Here is a 15,837-nt window from a genome sequence, read left to right on the forward strand (position 1 = left end):
AATTTTCAGATATTGAACATTCGAAAATAGCTGCAGCTCCAACCATGATTTTTGTCATTTTCGGATGTTCAACATCCGAATTTCTGATATTTTCGGATGTTGAACATCTGAAATTTTTCGCTCCAACATTTCCCACGTCTAGGCGGAAACTTATTTATTTTTATTTTTATAAAGTTGGGAAAAATCGAGCATTGAAGCATCATACCCCTTTTACTGTCCCTTAATACAGTAACCCACAAAATTGAAGAGAATGACTCACTATTTGGACGTGATTGGACTATTTCTTTTTACGGATGATTAATTGAAGTTTATTATCTGCTATTTTTTAGGATATTTTATTTTGTTAATAATATTTGTTGTGTAGTTTTTGTTAATAAAATGAATTTGTTTAATTTGATGAAGTTATTTGTTTTATATAATTATTTGTTGTTTGTATCATGTTGATACATTGTATTCCTTGTTTTGGCTAAATAATTGTTAAACTTGTTTATTTGTATTAAAATTTGTTGTTTATTTTGTGTTTATGTGAGTATTTGTTGTTTTCTTTTGTTTAATGTTTATTACTTACAATTTTAGTAGTACACTATTTCAATCTATTATGTAATACTCAGATTTTATGAACCCTAAAGTAGTTAAAAATATCCAATTTTTGGTAATTTTTTTGTATTAATTTTTTGTAACACAAATTTTGCTATTCATTTAGTACAGTAGTATTGACGATGGCTACTGAGGGAGTGCGACTAGTATTCTGATATGGGGGTCATTTGAGACTAATGCAGATGACAGCCGTGTTATTTATAAAGGAGGAAAATTGAAGGTCACAAATATAATGAGAATAGTTCATTGAAGGAATTAAAAAGTCATTTTGCTAATTTAACCAAGTGTGATCCAAACAAATTAGCTATTATGTACCACAACACAAATCTATCTAGTGGGCTTGATTTGATTGATGTTAGTGATGATATATATGTATCTTTTATGTTGGGAGGGGAATCTTCGAGAATTGTAATATAGATTGCCGAGCCACAACAAGAATCTGTTGCTGAGGGCCCATCTTCAAGGAACATGTATATTTACAATTTATTCTTTCATCTGTAAATTGCTTTATTTTAATCTTATATGTGCATAAATTATTTCTTCATCTTACACTCTATCTTTTGTCAACAGTCGGCGTAACGCTAAACCTGAGCAAGATCAAAACATTCAAGTGGTGCCCAACCCTGAGCTCGTACCAGAGCGTGATATGGAGGATATTGAACCACTAAAGAGTTCATGTACAAGAGTTGGTAACGAGGTTCAATTGAATGCTGGGCAATTTTTTGAAAATGTTAATGAATGTCGGCATCACCTAGTTGATTTTGCAATCCACAATAATTTTGTTTAAAAGTTTGACAAAAGTGAATTAGGACGGGTGTGTGCAAGTTACAACGCAGATGGATGCACATGGCAAGTGCGGTGCTTACGAGTTGGCAATACTGCATACTTTAAAGTAAAGTCTATCGTTAAGGAGCACACATGTAGTGGTCTAATGGAGAGAGTCCATCAACCACTAGCTCGTAGTGATTGGGTGGCAAAAAAGATTAAAGGCCGCTTTCTTGACCAACCAAAAATTAAAGCAAAAGATATTGTAAATGATGTTCAACGTGATCACGGGGTCAGACTTTCCTATATGCAAGCTGACGAGGAAAAGAGGTTGTTAGAGAAATGATAGATGGATCACATAAACAACAATACCATGACCTCCCCCTGTATATTGAGAAGATCAGAAGAACCAACTCGGAAATCGAAGTTCGCATCCACACAGATGAAGGCAGATTCAAACGACTATTTATTGCTTATCGTCCATGCCTTACGGGTTTTGTAAATGGATGTAGGCCACTAATTGGTATTGATGGAACATTCCTAAAATGAATGTATCAAGGCATTTTATTGTGCGCCATCACGTTAGATGCAAATAATGGGCTCTTCCCATTGGCATTTGTAGTGGTTGAGAAGGAGAAACACCAGAGGTGGTATTGGTTCTTAAGTATATTGAGCGGGCTATTGAATGGGTATCCTAATCTGCCTGCCTTAACCACTGTATCTGATCAACAGAAAAGCCTGCCAGAAGTAATAGAAAAATGCTTTCTCACTTGTTTTTTATCATTTTGCATGCGACATATGGGAGAGAACTTCAAGGGCTTTATGAAGAGGTAAGCAAATATTAAAGTATTGCTGATGCTGTTTTGGAAGGATGCTCGTAAAGCGACCATTTGTGGGTTTGAAAAAATAATGTTTGATATACAATGTGCCGACCTGGAAGCATATGATTGGATTAAGAATATTCCCCCCAAATTTTGAGCATATGCCTATTTTTCAGGGTCTAGATACAGTCATCTTACCTCAAACATGGCTGAGTCTTTCAATGCTTCGATTTTATCAGCTCGAGAGAAGCTAATCATTACAATGTGTAAAGAAATAAGGATACAGTTGATGACCAGGTTTGAAGAGAAGATGGAGTTAGGTAATACTTGGAGCAGCATGCTAGTACCGAAGGCCCAAGAATTACTTAACATGCGAAAGATGAATGCTCGATTTTTGCAAGCAGTTATATCCGCCATGGACATGCAGTTTGAGATCCATTATCTTGGGAAGAAGTACGTTTTCGATTTAACGCATTGGATATGCAGTTGTAGAAAATGGCAACTCAGTGGCATTTCGTGTCCCATGTCATTGCGGCTATTAACCATATGCATTTGGATCCCACTGTGTATTGCCTTAAGTATTTTATAGTGGAATACTTTAAAAGGGCATTTGAAACTCCCTTTGTGCCTATCCCGGATGATATTGAGTTGACAGGTATTTACAACTGGACAATGTTGCTATCAAGGACTACACGCCTTACCGGTACGCCAAAAAAACAACGAAGAATATCCGAGACGAAACATCCGATCACCAGGCTTTTGAAGTGCAACCGATATGGTGCAGATGATTATAATAGGAGGACATGTAGAGAACCGATATAGTGAATTACTTGATGTTAATATTGTATTATTGTATCGAATTATGAATTTCATGAATTAATGAATGAAGTGAATATTGTGTTTTTGTTGTCAAAATTGTGTTAGTGCAATTGGAATTCTTTGTTGTCATAAATCTTCTAATTGTGTTACTGCATCTTTTCCAAACCTTGAAGTCCATTATTTTCTCATGTACATGCATCTGTTTTTCATGTCCATCCATCCGTTTTTTTTTTCAAGTCCATGTGTTATTCTCATGTCCATGCATCCATTTTTTTCCAAACCTTGATCAATTTTCGGATGTTGGACATCCAAAAAGTCAAAATTTTCGGATGTACAACATCCGAAAATATAACTGTCAAAATCCATCAAAGTTTTGGATGTTCAACATCCGAAAATGTGATTGTCACAATCTAGGAACTTCCTGGATTTTAGTAGTCAAATTTTCGGATGTTAAACATCCAAAAATTGCCAGTTTTCAGATGTTAAACATCCGAAAATTTGACTGGATTGTGACAGTCACATTTTCAGATGTTCAACATCCGAAAATTTGACATTTTCAGATGTTGAACATCCGAAAATGTGACTGTCAAAATCTAGGAAGCTCCTGGATTGTCACAATGATATTTTTGGATGTTCAACATCCGAAAATTTCCATTTTTCGGATGTTTAACATCCAAAAATGATTTCGGATGTTGAACATCCGAAAAGTTTGACTTTTCGGATGTTGAACATCCAAAAATAGTTTAGACATCGGATTGATCATCAATTTTCCTATCACATGTTCAACTTTCCCTAGTTCACATGATTTCTGTCATATGTTCAACTTTCCCTAATGTAATACTTATGTGCCACATGCAAGTCTTCACCTCTCAGTGATACTTTTCAGAAACTCAAATTATTAAACAATTTTAATACGCAACAAGCCACATACTCCATTAATATGTAAAGGCTTAAACGAAAGTACAAAGAAAGACTTGAGCGAAAGTAGAAATGACCAAGACAAAATTCATTCAACAAATTGGGTAGGTCAAAATGACCAATACATTTCAACTGTCAAAATGACCAAGTGTTCCAATACATTACATGGGTCAAGACCCCATTACATTGGTCGCCTTCTCTTAGACTGATATTGTTTCTTTCTTGTGTTATATCTTCTGGGTTCCTCAACTACAGATTGTGTGGATGGAGTTAGGTCTTCTACAACCCGACTACTTTCACCCACTCCATCATGTCCAGCCTAGTCAGGTACACCTTCGTCATTATATTGACATTACAAAATTTCTATCCTGGCTTCTACGTTACCCATATCCACAGGCACAAACTTAGACAACGTTTCAAACTCGTTGTTAACACAATTTTAAATTTCAGGATACCACTTTTGTTTAAGTGTAAGAGCCTCTGCTAACATGACTGTAGATGCTTGAACTGCACTAACTTGCACAAACAAGATTACATAATTAATATATTTAAATAATTTCATAGAACTAATAGGTAAATAAAGTACTATAAGAATTTATAGGTCAATATAAACCTACCAACTGGTCCTCATAACCTCGAGGTCTCATTATATACTGTGGTTCATGAACATGAACCGCATCTTCTTCTTCTTGGATATGAGGTTGTAATATGTTTTTGGGTGAGTTAGTGACATTATGTATTAGAGGATGAGACACCAAGTTGTACCAGACCTTGTACTCCTCTAAAGGCAACCCATTGTCAGTATCTTCTATAATTTCAGGCATCATGCAGTCATGGCGAGACAACCAGTGAGCGATTTTGTTTGCATTCACAGTTCGCCAATCTTGCTTTTCACCTTGTCTGTTATCTCTCTTACTAACAACCGAGGGATTTCTAGGAATGCCATGTTTAGCTCCAAATTGTCGGCGTACTCGATCTGGTATGTTCGACTCGACAATATCGTCAAATATCAGTGTTGTAATGCACATTGCAGTTTGATATGCTTGCTGCCTATCATCTGGAATGTCCTCCTCAAGCTTGAAATGAGGATTCCAACTTACCTGTTATATGATATGCAATCGGTCAATAAAAATAATTACAAATACTTAAATATATTTGAAAGTAATCAATATCAAATTATACACTAACATCATTAGGTTGGAGGTTATCAAATTCTTGTCTGATGGGAGGCATTAGGTTATGGGATTGCCATGATTTTTTTTTGGTGGCTCCCATCTTTTGGCCCTTGGCATATTTGGAGAGATACTATGCGGTATGGGCATCATATGCATAATATGCTCATACGATCAGCACTGTAATATATTAAGATACGACAAATATTAAATACGTTAGGAAAGCAGTCTAACCTATTACTCTTATGTCATATACCAGAAAAAAAAGGTTACTTGTATGAGAGTGGCTGAACCATTAAAATGTCTTTGCTTGAAAGTGCAAGCTTTTCCAAGTGAGTGATAGAAGAATGTAAGGGCTGCAGCACCCCAAGCATATGTACTAGCTCCCTCAATATCTTTAAAAAACTGCAAGTACCTCGTTGACATAGTTGAAACTGATGCATAAGCGAATATGGTGACACTAATGAGGAAGAGCATATATGCTCGAGTATATCTATAAACTTGAACAGGAGTTGCATCAGGTGACAATTCACTAAAATTCACCTTCAACCATGTATGCCTCAGGCTTGTCAGGTTGCCATTACAATACCCAAATTGTCTTCTATATACTGTTGCAGGTCACTGATAGGATGACATGTAATTGGGTCGTCATCCACAGCCAGTCATAATATCTCGTATACATCAAATAGCGTTGGTGTCATCTCACCAATATGAATATTGAAATGAAATGTGTTGGTCTCAGAATGTCACCTCTCTACATTAGCTGAGACCAAAGGATGATCAGTTCGGCCTGGTTGAATGATAGACAAGTGACCCAACCCAGACACATTTTCCATTCATTTAATTGATAACTCTTCTTATAAATTCTAATTTCTTCTTTCTCTTGAAATACAACAAATAGACAACATATTAGTCCCAATATATATACATGTGCTTCTCATAAAATATTTGAACCTGAGTACAATTTATTGTAAAATAATAAATTAATAGATGAATATATGCACATACCTGTCATTCTCATATAAAATATGATGCATGTTCAGGATGAAGTTGCAGCAAACTAGGGTCCTGAGGACCTCCTGGGTATCCTCCATTAGGATGTAAACGATTCATATTCACTGAAATCCCATATGGTCACCATGTTAATCATAAGGTTACATATATAGATATTTACTGGATAGAAAACAAACAATAATGACATGCTATTATTAAACGAAAACAATTATAAATTTTAGACCATAAACTGGTGTTATAGACCATAACCTAATACTACTCTATCAAAAGAACATGATAATGCAATAGAATTAATTCGAGACAACAATACCTCATAATGCATTTGCATAAAGAATCAATGAAACAACGCTAAGTCACAAATCGAATGAGCTCGCAAATAAATCTAGTCACGAATTATTCTATCCAAAATATAAGTTACATAAATCACATACAATGTTGAAATATTCAAATTAAATATATACTTCAATCATAAATCTACTCACGAAATATATAGGATTTGTCTGATAAGACAACCACAATCAGAGATCAACTAGAAAGGATCAGGATCACAAGAGACATGAAAACGAATTTCCTAACTATAGATATGAATATCAATCCTAATGAGACAAATTATAGTGATAAAAAATCGGAATCACATGACCTATTTGACAAGTATCCAAAAAAAGAAGTACTCGATTAATCTGTAAATGGTGCTATTTTATGAAATGTTTCATTGATTCATACATAGAAATGTCTTTCTATGTATGATAAACATCCCTAGGATCAATACACAACTTTTTCTTGAGTTAACAAGAAAGATTATAGATAAATACATTTCACAATTATACGTTCGAAGTAAATTTACTCACTAAATACTTTGCAAAATATTCAAAGTAAATATGTACTTGAATCATAAATCACATACAATTTTTAATTTTTGAGCTACTCAATCTATCAACTACAAAAATCAACAATTTACTAAAATATCACTAAATCTAACATAAATATGTGCTTAAAACTATCTAAGAGTATAAACCCCCAAGTTTAAGTAATTTATAGTTCTGCAGATGCCACAAAATTCCAAGTTCTTAAAAGCCCGAAATTTTAAATATCTAATTCAATCACAATGGAGTCACAAATTAAATCAATCTATACCCAAATCACAAGAAATAACTAGTATGCTTGAGTATAAACCCTAACAAAAAGTCAGGTGGCAATCTAAATATAAAAAATTGACCCATATACCTTCACTATGTGAAATTGCATCAAAATCCAAGAAATGATGTAACGTACACTGTTGAAAATCAATATCTAAGAACTATCTACTATTCTTTACCAAAGATCAAATAGGCGCACAAAAGCACTCACAAACAAAGCACTCTGAAACAATGAACAAAAAAGCAGAAAATAGAGAAGACGAAGTGAAATACACTGTTCGCGCTATTTTCGGATGTTCAACATCCGAAAATATGAAAAATTCGGATGTTGAACATCCGAAAATAGTAAATTGATGAACATTCGAAAATTTCACAGTTTTGAATATTGAACATCCGAAAAGGGCAAAGTTATCTTTTTTAAAAAATAGCATTATGAAAGGTAAAAAACGGACAGTTGTGTAATAACGGAAACTATTTGGTATAACTGTAATAACGTAAACTTTAACGGATATGTATGTAATTTTCTCTAAATATAATTATTTTGTTAAAAGATATTATATTATCTTTTATAAATGTAAAAATTAAACAATACAAAAGTCATAAATAAAAATCCCAAACTACCTTTTGAGATGCACATTCACTGATAGTTTGCCGCCAACTCCCACTTGAGATGCACAACTTGCATGAAGCACGCTACTTTGCGAGAAAAATAATACGCACAAAAAACAATAAAATAATCTATAAAAGCATGGATTGGAAAGATTAACATACCTAAATTAATTACCAATTAATTTCATGCCCTCGAGTTCATTTTTTGAGCCATTAGTCACATCCTCTCAACATCAATTAGCAACCATTGGAGGGACTGATACATAAATTAGTAAAATTAGTGGGTGGAATATTGATGCAGTGGGTAGTTTTGGAGGCCTATGGATTCTTTGGGATCCTACGTTCTCTCCTCTTTTGAGACCATTATCAGAGATAATTTACTTTTGTTAGGTTTTAGGGGTCTTAATTTGGATTTTACTTGGGCCTTTATGAATGTCTATGGGCCAAATGCTTCTTCTTTGAAAGATGGTTTTATTTCTGACATGCATTCTATAATTCAGTCTGTGCCATATCCTGGTGTCATTGGGGGGGGGGGGGGGGGGGATTTTAACCTTATTAGGTGGCCTGATGAATGTTTAGCAGGTCACCCAATTAATTTTTTTATGAGAAAGTTTAATGATTTCATTGAGACCAATGCAATCTTCGACCTACCTATTGTTGGTATTAAGTTTACTTGATCTAATAATAGTGTAAGTAATCTTGCAATGTCCAAATTGGACAGATTTCTTGTGGCTGCTGATTGGTTAGAAGTTTACCCACTAGCCCTTGTGAAATCAACGGTACGACTCTCCTCAGATCACGTCCCCATTCTTCTAAATACTGGAAGTCTGAGGGGAGGGCCCAGGCCTTTTCGCTTTGAGGTGGGATGATTAGCTGAAAAAGAGGCGGTGGAAATCATTAAAAGAACCTGGCTGAATACGGTGGTGATTGGCTAGATGGATTTCCAAATTCACAAAAAACTATTGTATATTAAACATAAGTTGCTAGATTGGAAGAGAATGAATAAGGTAGATATTAAAGCCAAGATTGATATGGTCATTGCGAATATTGAAGGCTTAGAGTCTTATCTGCATAATAGTGGAGAATTATTTGAGGCCGTGATTATTGATAGGAATATGAAATTGAAGGAGCTTGAGGAGTTACGTAGGATCGAGGAAGTTCATTTGAAGAACGTTTAAGGAATAAGTGGTTGAAAGAAGGCGATCTCAATACAAAATTTTTCATGCGATTGCCTCCTCTAGGCGAAGACAAAATGATATTTCAGGATTGACGATCCTTGGAATAGATCCTGAGAACTTTGTGGCCATGGAAGAGGGTGCAGTGAACCATTTTAAGAAGGCTTTTTCTAGAGAGGTTTTCTTGAGTCCTAGATTTCCCAATGTGCCCTTTAAGGTGCTTCAAGGGGACCAAGCTTGTCACCTGGAGAGACCCATTTCTATGGAGGAATTGAAAAATGCTGTTTTTGCCTTGGCTGGGGATAAGGCACTGGGTCCAGATGGTTTCTTTATGGTATTTTTTCAAAAGTTTTGGGATATTTTGAATGAGGACTTACTCACCATGGTCAGAGAGTTCTTTATTGAGAGTCAGATCTTTAAAGGTATTAACTCTACCTTTTTGGCTCTAATTCCCAAAAAATCGAATATCAGTGAGCTTTTTGATATCATACATATTAGCCTGCTTACGAGTACGTATAAAATTATTGCCAAAATTCTTATTGAGAGAATTAAAGAAGTTCTTCCCTTCCTCATCTCAAAGTCTCAGTCGACGCTTATCAAGGATAAACAGATTACCAATAGTGTTCTGGTAGCGCAATAATGCATTCACTCTCGTGTCCTCAGTAAAGTGGAAGGTGTTATGCTAAAGTTGGACATAGAGAAGGCTTATGATAGGGTGGAGTGGGGGGTCTTGTTAGAAGTTATGAAATTGATGGGTTTTGGTGATAGATGGAGAAACTTGATTTATGGGTATCTTTCTTCTACGCACTTCACTATTTTGTTCAAAGGAAGTCTCACTGCTTTTTTCAATGCCTCTATGGCACTTCGCCAAGGTGATCCTCCATTGCCTTTCTTTATACCATTTATGCAGAATATTTTAGTCTCATGCTTAGTAACATTGAGAGGAGTAGAGCCTTCACAGGTTTCCAAATTGCAAACTCTGATATCATTGTGTCTCATCTCCAATATGCGGTTGATACACTTGGGTTTTGTGATGCTAAAGTAGAACAGCTGGAAAATATCACAAGATTCCTTGAAATTTGTGAAGTGGTTTTGGGGATCAAAGTAAACCTTCACAAGTCGTCTTTGCTGAGTATTAACTGTGGAGAGAGGCTGACTGAGAATCTTGCAAGAGTGGTGGGTTGTAAGGTGGGTTTGTTTCCTATTTTCTACTTGGGCCTACCAATTTCATATTCTAAATTCCCTATTGCTGTATGGGACAAGGTAATTGAAAGAATACAAATTAAGTTAGATTTATGGAAGCACAAGTACTTATCTTTTGGTGGTAGGGTAACTTTGCTCCGTTCCTGTTTAGCCAACTTACCTGTATACCAGATGTCCTTGATCCAAATTTCAGCTTCAGTGGGGAGAAAGATAGAGAAAATGATGAGAGATTTTCTTTGGGGATCAGGGAAAGAGCATAGAAAGTTCTATTTGGTCTGATGAGAAAGGGTTTGTACTCCCAAACGTGAAGGGGGCCTTGGTATTTGTAATATTAGGAAATTTAATGAGGTTTTACTGTGTAAATGGTGGGTAAGGATCATCTTTGGTATAATGTGCTTCTCGCAAAATATGCGATGGACAATCACAATTTATGGCTTGGTGGAGGTAGAGGGAAGGATGTCTCTTACACTTGGAAAGCCACTTATAATTGTAGACCTATGATCTCGGGGTATTTTAAATGGAATGTTGGCAATGGCAGGCAGGCCTTATTTTGGCATCATAAGTGCATTGGAATGTTCACCCTTAAAGTTGCTTTCCATGACCTTTTTCGTGTGGTCGCTGAACCAGATTTATTTGTTAGAGATGTAGTAGAAAGAAGAGGGGATATCAATCTTAGATATAGAAGGCTGAATAATGTTATTTTCTCCCAATGGTATGCCTTGATGGAATTGTTACAAAAAAGTTTATATATTACATGATGATGTAGATGAGATGGTATGGGAGATTGAGAGTGATGGTATTTTCTCAGTAAAATCCCATTACAATTTGTTTTGTCTATGATCGCTATAGGTGGTCCTTTCTTGAGATTATCTATATTTGGAAATGGCCTATTCCTCATAAAGTTCAGCTTTTTATCTGGCTTGTAGCACAACACAAAATTTTGACTATTGATAACCTTATGAAGCGAGATAAGATTTTGACTATTGTCTGTTTACTTTGCAAACAAGACGGGGAATTTGTTGCACACTTGTTGATGCATTGCCCTTTCTCCTCCCGGATCTAGCACTGATTGTTTAATTTGGTTGGGGTTTCTATGGTTATGTCGTAGAAGGTATCTGAAATGCTCACACAATTCTCAATGCCCTTTCTTCTTAAGACAGGGAGAATTGTTTGGAAGATTGCAGTAGGATATGATGTTGTAGAAAATCTGGAAAGAAAGGAATATAAGGACTTTTGAAGGTGTAGTCTTACCTTTCCAAAATGCCGTTCTATTAATTCAACATTCTATTTGGTATTCTCTTTCTGTGACCAAGGAGGGATGGAGAATTACCAATTTGGATGTCATGTCCAACCTCTCCAATCTTTTTACACTTGGAGTGAGAAAAGCTAGATCTAAGGCTTTATGGTGTGCTCCTCCCTTTGGATGCCTTAAGATTAATTTTGATGGTAGCTCAATGGGTAATCCAGGTTCGGCAGGTATTGGGGGAATTATTTGAGATTTGGGAACACTATTCTTTCCTATACAGGACCTATTGGTGTGGCAATTTCGAATCTTGCAAAGATGAGCGCTTTACACAGGGGATTGTTTATTTTTGTACATCGCAACTTGGGGAACATTTGTATTGTTGAAGGGGATTCTTTGAACGTCATAAAATGGTGTAGGAAAGAGCAAACTGTTCCCTGGGAACTTCGGTCTCTGTGGCTACAGATTTTGGATGTCTCAGCTTCCTTATCTTTCTCCCATGTATTTCAAAAGGCTAATGAGGTTGCTGATTCTTTGGCTAAGGGGGTGTTGGTCTTGATTCTATTACTGTTTATTCTGATGTAATTTTCTTTTAGCATTTCAATAAAGTCTTGAAAATTGGTCAAAAAAAAAAAAAGTGGTTCATTAGGTCTTCTTTGCACAAAGGTGACAAAATCATATTACTTGGTTAAGCTTGTGGAGTGTAATCTCTCAACCGAAAAAATTCACAATATCCATATCATATATTTTAGGGAAAATTACGTATATATCCGTTATACCTTTCATTATTACCAAAATACCAAATACTTTCCATTGTTACTTGAGTGTCTGTTTTTTTTCACTTCATAACGAAAATTTTTAAAAAAGATTGTTTTACCCTTTTACGGTTTTTTAACAACCGAATTCGTAGGATTTTCGGTTGTTCAAAAACCAAAAATGGCCCCAATAATTTAACAATTCATCTTCTCTGCTCTCTATGTCTATGCTATGTGAATGCCCAAAAAAGACAGTTTTATCCCTTTTCGGTTTTTAAACAACTGAAATCATAACCATTTCGTTTGTTCAAAAACTGAAAATGACCCTAATAGTTTTAACATTTTATCTTCTCTGCTCTCTGCGTCTATGCTCAGTGAGTGCTAAACATATGCTGTGTGAGTGCTAAACAAAGGCAACTAACAACTCTCTCCCAAACAACCTAATTGTATAGCTCTGTGAAGCTAAGGATTTATTTTGGATTTTGACAACATTTCTCGAATTTTGAAGGTTTCACAGACTAAAGGTATGTGGGTTGATTTTAGAAATTTAGATTGTATAAGATTTTGATTTAGGGCTTATACTCAAGCACACTAGTTCTTTCTCGTGAAATTGATTTAGTATCAATTAATTTGTGGGTCGATTTTATTTTATAAGATTTTTAAAATTTGGGAGTTTTGAGAACTAAGAATTTTGGGGTTTTTGTAGAACTCGAAATTTTTACAAGATGTATTGAGTTGATGGCTTTTTTTTAGCGTCTGTGAGGAATTCACAGAACTGTGATTGCATGATTTGTTTTTAGAACTCGAAATTTGATGTGTTGCTTTGTTTTGAATGTTGGTTAGATTTTGCATTATATTGTGTTGTGTGTTAACTTTGATACTCTTAGATAGTTTTAAGTACAAATTTATGATAGATTTAGTGATATCTTAGGAAAGGGTTGATTTTTCTTGTAGATAGATTGAGTAGCTTAAAAATGAAAATTTGTATGTGATTTATGATTCAAGTACATATTTACTTTGAACATTTTGCAAATTCTTGTGGTTTTAGGAGTACATAGGAAATAAGTTACTTTATGCATACAAGCTTCAATATTTTGGATAGAATAATTCATGACTAGATTTATTTGAGAGCTCATTCGATATGTAAATTTGTGATCACTTATTTGGAGGTTTAATCTATGACTTAGCATTGTTTCACTGATTCTATATGCAAATGCATTATGAGTTATTGATGTCTCGATATTCATTCCTTTGTATTATCATGTTCTTTTGATAGAGTAGTACTTGTATTAGAACCTATAAGTTGAGTTGAAGAGCTCCATAACACTAGGTTATGGTTTAAAATTGACCATTTTTTTTGTTTAATAATAACATGTTATTATTGTTTTTTTGTTATACAGTTAAGTTTTGCATATGTAACTTTATGTTTAACATGTTCTTTTGATAGAGTAGTACTTGTATTAGAACCTATAAGTTGAGTTGAAGAGCTCCATAACACTAGGTTATGGTCTAAAATAGACCATTTTTTCCGTTTAATAATAACATGTTATTATTGTTTTTTTGTTATTCAGTTAAATTTACATATATAACCTTATATTTAATATGGTGACCATATGGGGTTTCAGTGAATATGAATCATGTCCATCCAGATGGGGGATACCCAAGAGGTCATCAGGACCCCAGTTTGCTGCAGCTTCATCCAGAACATTCATCCTTTTTTATATGGAAATGACATGTATATGTATATGTATATATTCATATGCTCTTTCCATTAGTTTGTTATTTTTCAATAAATTGTAGTATGTTTATACATCATACGGGAAGTACATGTATATATATTGTGACTCATATGTTGTTTATTTGTTGTATTCCAGGAAAAACAAGAAATTAGAATGAAAAGACTTTTCATTTCACTGATTGGCATCTAACCGATGAGCAAGTTTAATTAGTGAGCACGTCTGGGTTGGGTGCTCTATTTATTATCCGACTGGATCGAATTAATCATCCTTTGGTCGCAGCCAATGTAGAGAGGTGGCATTCTGAGACCAATTCGTTTCACTACAACATTCAAATTGGTGAGATGACACCCATATTATTTGATGTTTATGAGATATTAGGACTGGCTGTAGATGACGACCTTGTTACATGTCGTCCTATTAGTGACATCCGAGAGTTCATATAAAACAATTTGGATATAGTCCCCAATGGAAGCAACTTAACAGTCATCAAGCACTCATGATTGAAGGCCAACTTTCACACATGGCCACATGATGCAACCCCTGTGCAAGTTATTAGATATACCCGAGCCTACCTGCTCTAACTCATCAGTGTCACCATTTTCACAGATTCATCGGTTGTAACAGTGTCAATGAGGTACTTATAATTCTTTGAGGGTATTGAGGAAGCCGGTAGATATGCTTGGGGTGCTACAGCCATCACATATCTTTATCGTTCTCTTGAAAAAACTTGTACTTTCAAGTGAAGACATTTTAGTGGTTCAACCACTCTTATACATGAAAATTCTATTTTTGTATCTGATATAGACATAATAGTTTAGACTACTTTAAAAAAAAACAAAAATTACTCATCATATGTTGCTAAAATGCAGAGCTGGTCTTATGAGCATATTATGCATACGAGGCCCATACCCCATAGTATCTCTCCAAATATGCTTCGACCAAAAAAGATAGGAGCCACCAAATAATTATTATGGCAGTCCACATAACCTGATCCGTCCCATTAGACAAGAATTCGATAACCTCCAACCTAACGAGGTTAGTTTGTACTTTGATATTGCAAGATTTATTATTGATTATTTTATTTGTATTTAAGTATTTGTAATTGTTTATTGATTGATTTGTTGTGTGTTTGATTTCATATCCTAGAACATGTAATATGGAATTTCGGGTTAAACCGCTTCTAGGCCCATGTCTGGTTAACCGTTCCGATTCGATTTTGCAAACACTAATGGAAGGTAAGTTACTCTTACACGATCTCCTCTCTTTGCTTTCGCATTTCTCCACTAGGTAAGGGTCTTGAGTCTATTGGCATGTCTTTTTCTTCCCTAGATCGATCGGACTCCCACGAGGGCCGACCCTGTTCCCGCAGTTTATTGTAAGTCTTCACAGGATATTCAGGATGACCGCTCATTTGATTTGCATGAATAATGCGGTGATTTGCATGGATAACGTGGGGGCATACTACCCCGGACAAGTTCGTAGTCAGTTTGGTTTGCCTCAGTCTTTCTCTGAGATCACTCCCTCTTTGAGAGTCATACTTGAGACAGCTTGACCCCTGGATCGAGGAGGTAGGACTGCTAGAGTCATCGGCGAGGAGGAGGAGGAGGAGGAGGAGGGTATTCCCTTGCCTTGTATGAGGAGAGGTACAAGGTTGCATCTAGGGAAGTTGCCACCTTGACTGACCATTGAGAGGAGGTGGCCCGACAAATGGGGATTGCCCGATCCGGGGTGGACCAACCTTCTCGCAAGGAGATTATTCTCTCGAGGGCTCAACATGAGGATGCAGTTTGTGCCCAGAGGTTCGTGGAGATTGAGCGTGATGTGGCGTTGCAGGAGAGACCGCAACTCTAGGCGATCTTGAGCGCTTATGT

At 35.6% G+C, this 15,837-nt stretch overlaps 1 protein-coding gene across 1 annotated transcript; it reads right to left on the minus strand.

Annotated features, from left to right (window-relative positions):
* Positions 1 to 4,522: 4,522 nt before the first annotated feature.
* Positions 4,523 to 6,186, minus strand: LOC18443420 (protein MAINTENANCE OF MERISTEMS). Its single transcript, XM_011628503.1, has 3 exons — positions 6,101 to 6,186; positions 5,366 to 5,585; positions 4,523 to 5,020 (listed from the first exon to the last, which is right to left on the minus strand). The coding sequence occupies exons 1-3, from the start codon at positions 6,184 to 6,186 to the stop codon at positions 4,523 to 4,525; spliced, it is 804 nt and encodes a 267-aa protein (XP_011626805.1).
* Between the last annotated feature and the right edge of the window lie 9,651 nt (positions 6,187 to 15,837).

This window comes from Amborella trichopoda, chromosome 5, assembly GCF_054954075.1.
Source record: "Amborella trichopoda isolate Santa Cruz 75 chromosome 5, AtrichopodaSantaCruz75HAP2 v2.0, whole genome shotgun sequence".
NCBI classification, from domain to species: domain Eukaryota; kingdom Viridiplantae; phylum Streptophyta; class Magnoliopsida; order Amborellales; family Amborellaceae; genus Amborella; species Amborella trichopoda.

Excerpts from the sequence above, each read along its gene's own strand:
- LOC18443420 (XM_011628503.1), bottom strand. The coding sequence starts at position 6,186 with ATGGAGGATACCCAGGAGGTCCTCAGGACCCTAGTTTGCTGCAACTTC. Across the intron at positions 5,586-6,100 it reads ATTTTATATGAGAATGACAG|ATATACTCGAGCATATATGC; the intron begins GTATGTGCATAT and ends TCAAGTTTATAG. Across the intron at positions 5,021-5,365 it reads GTTCAGCCACTCTCATACAA|GTAAGTTGGAATCCTCATTT; the intron begins GTAACCTTTTTT and ends ATCATATAACAG.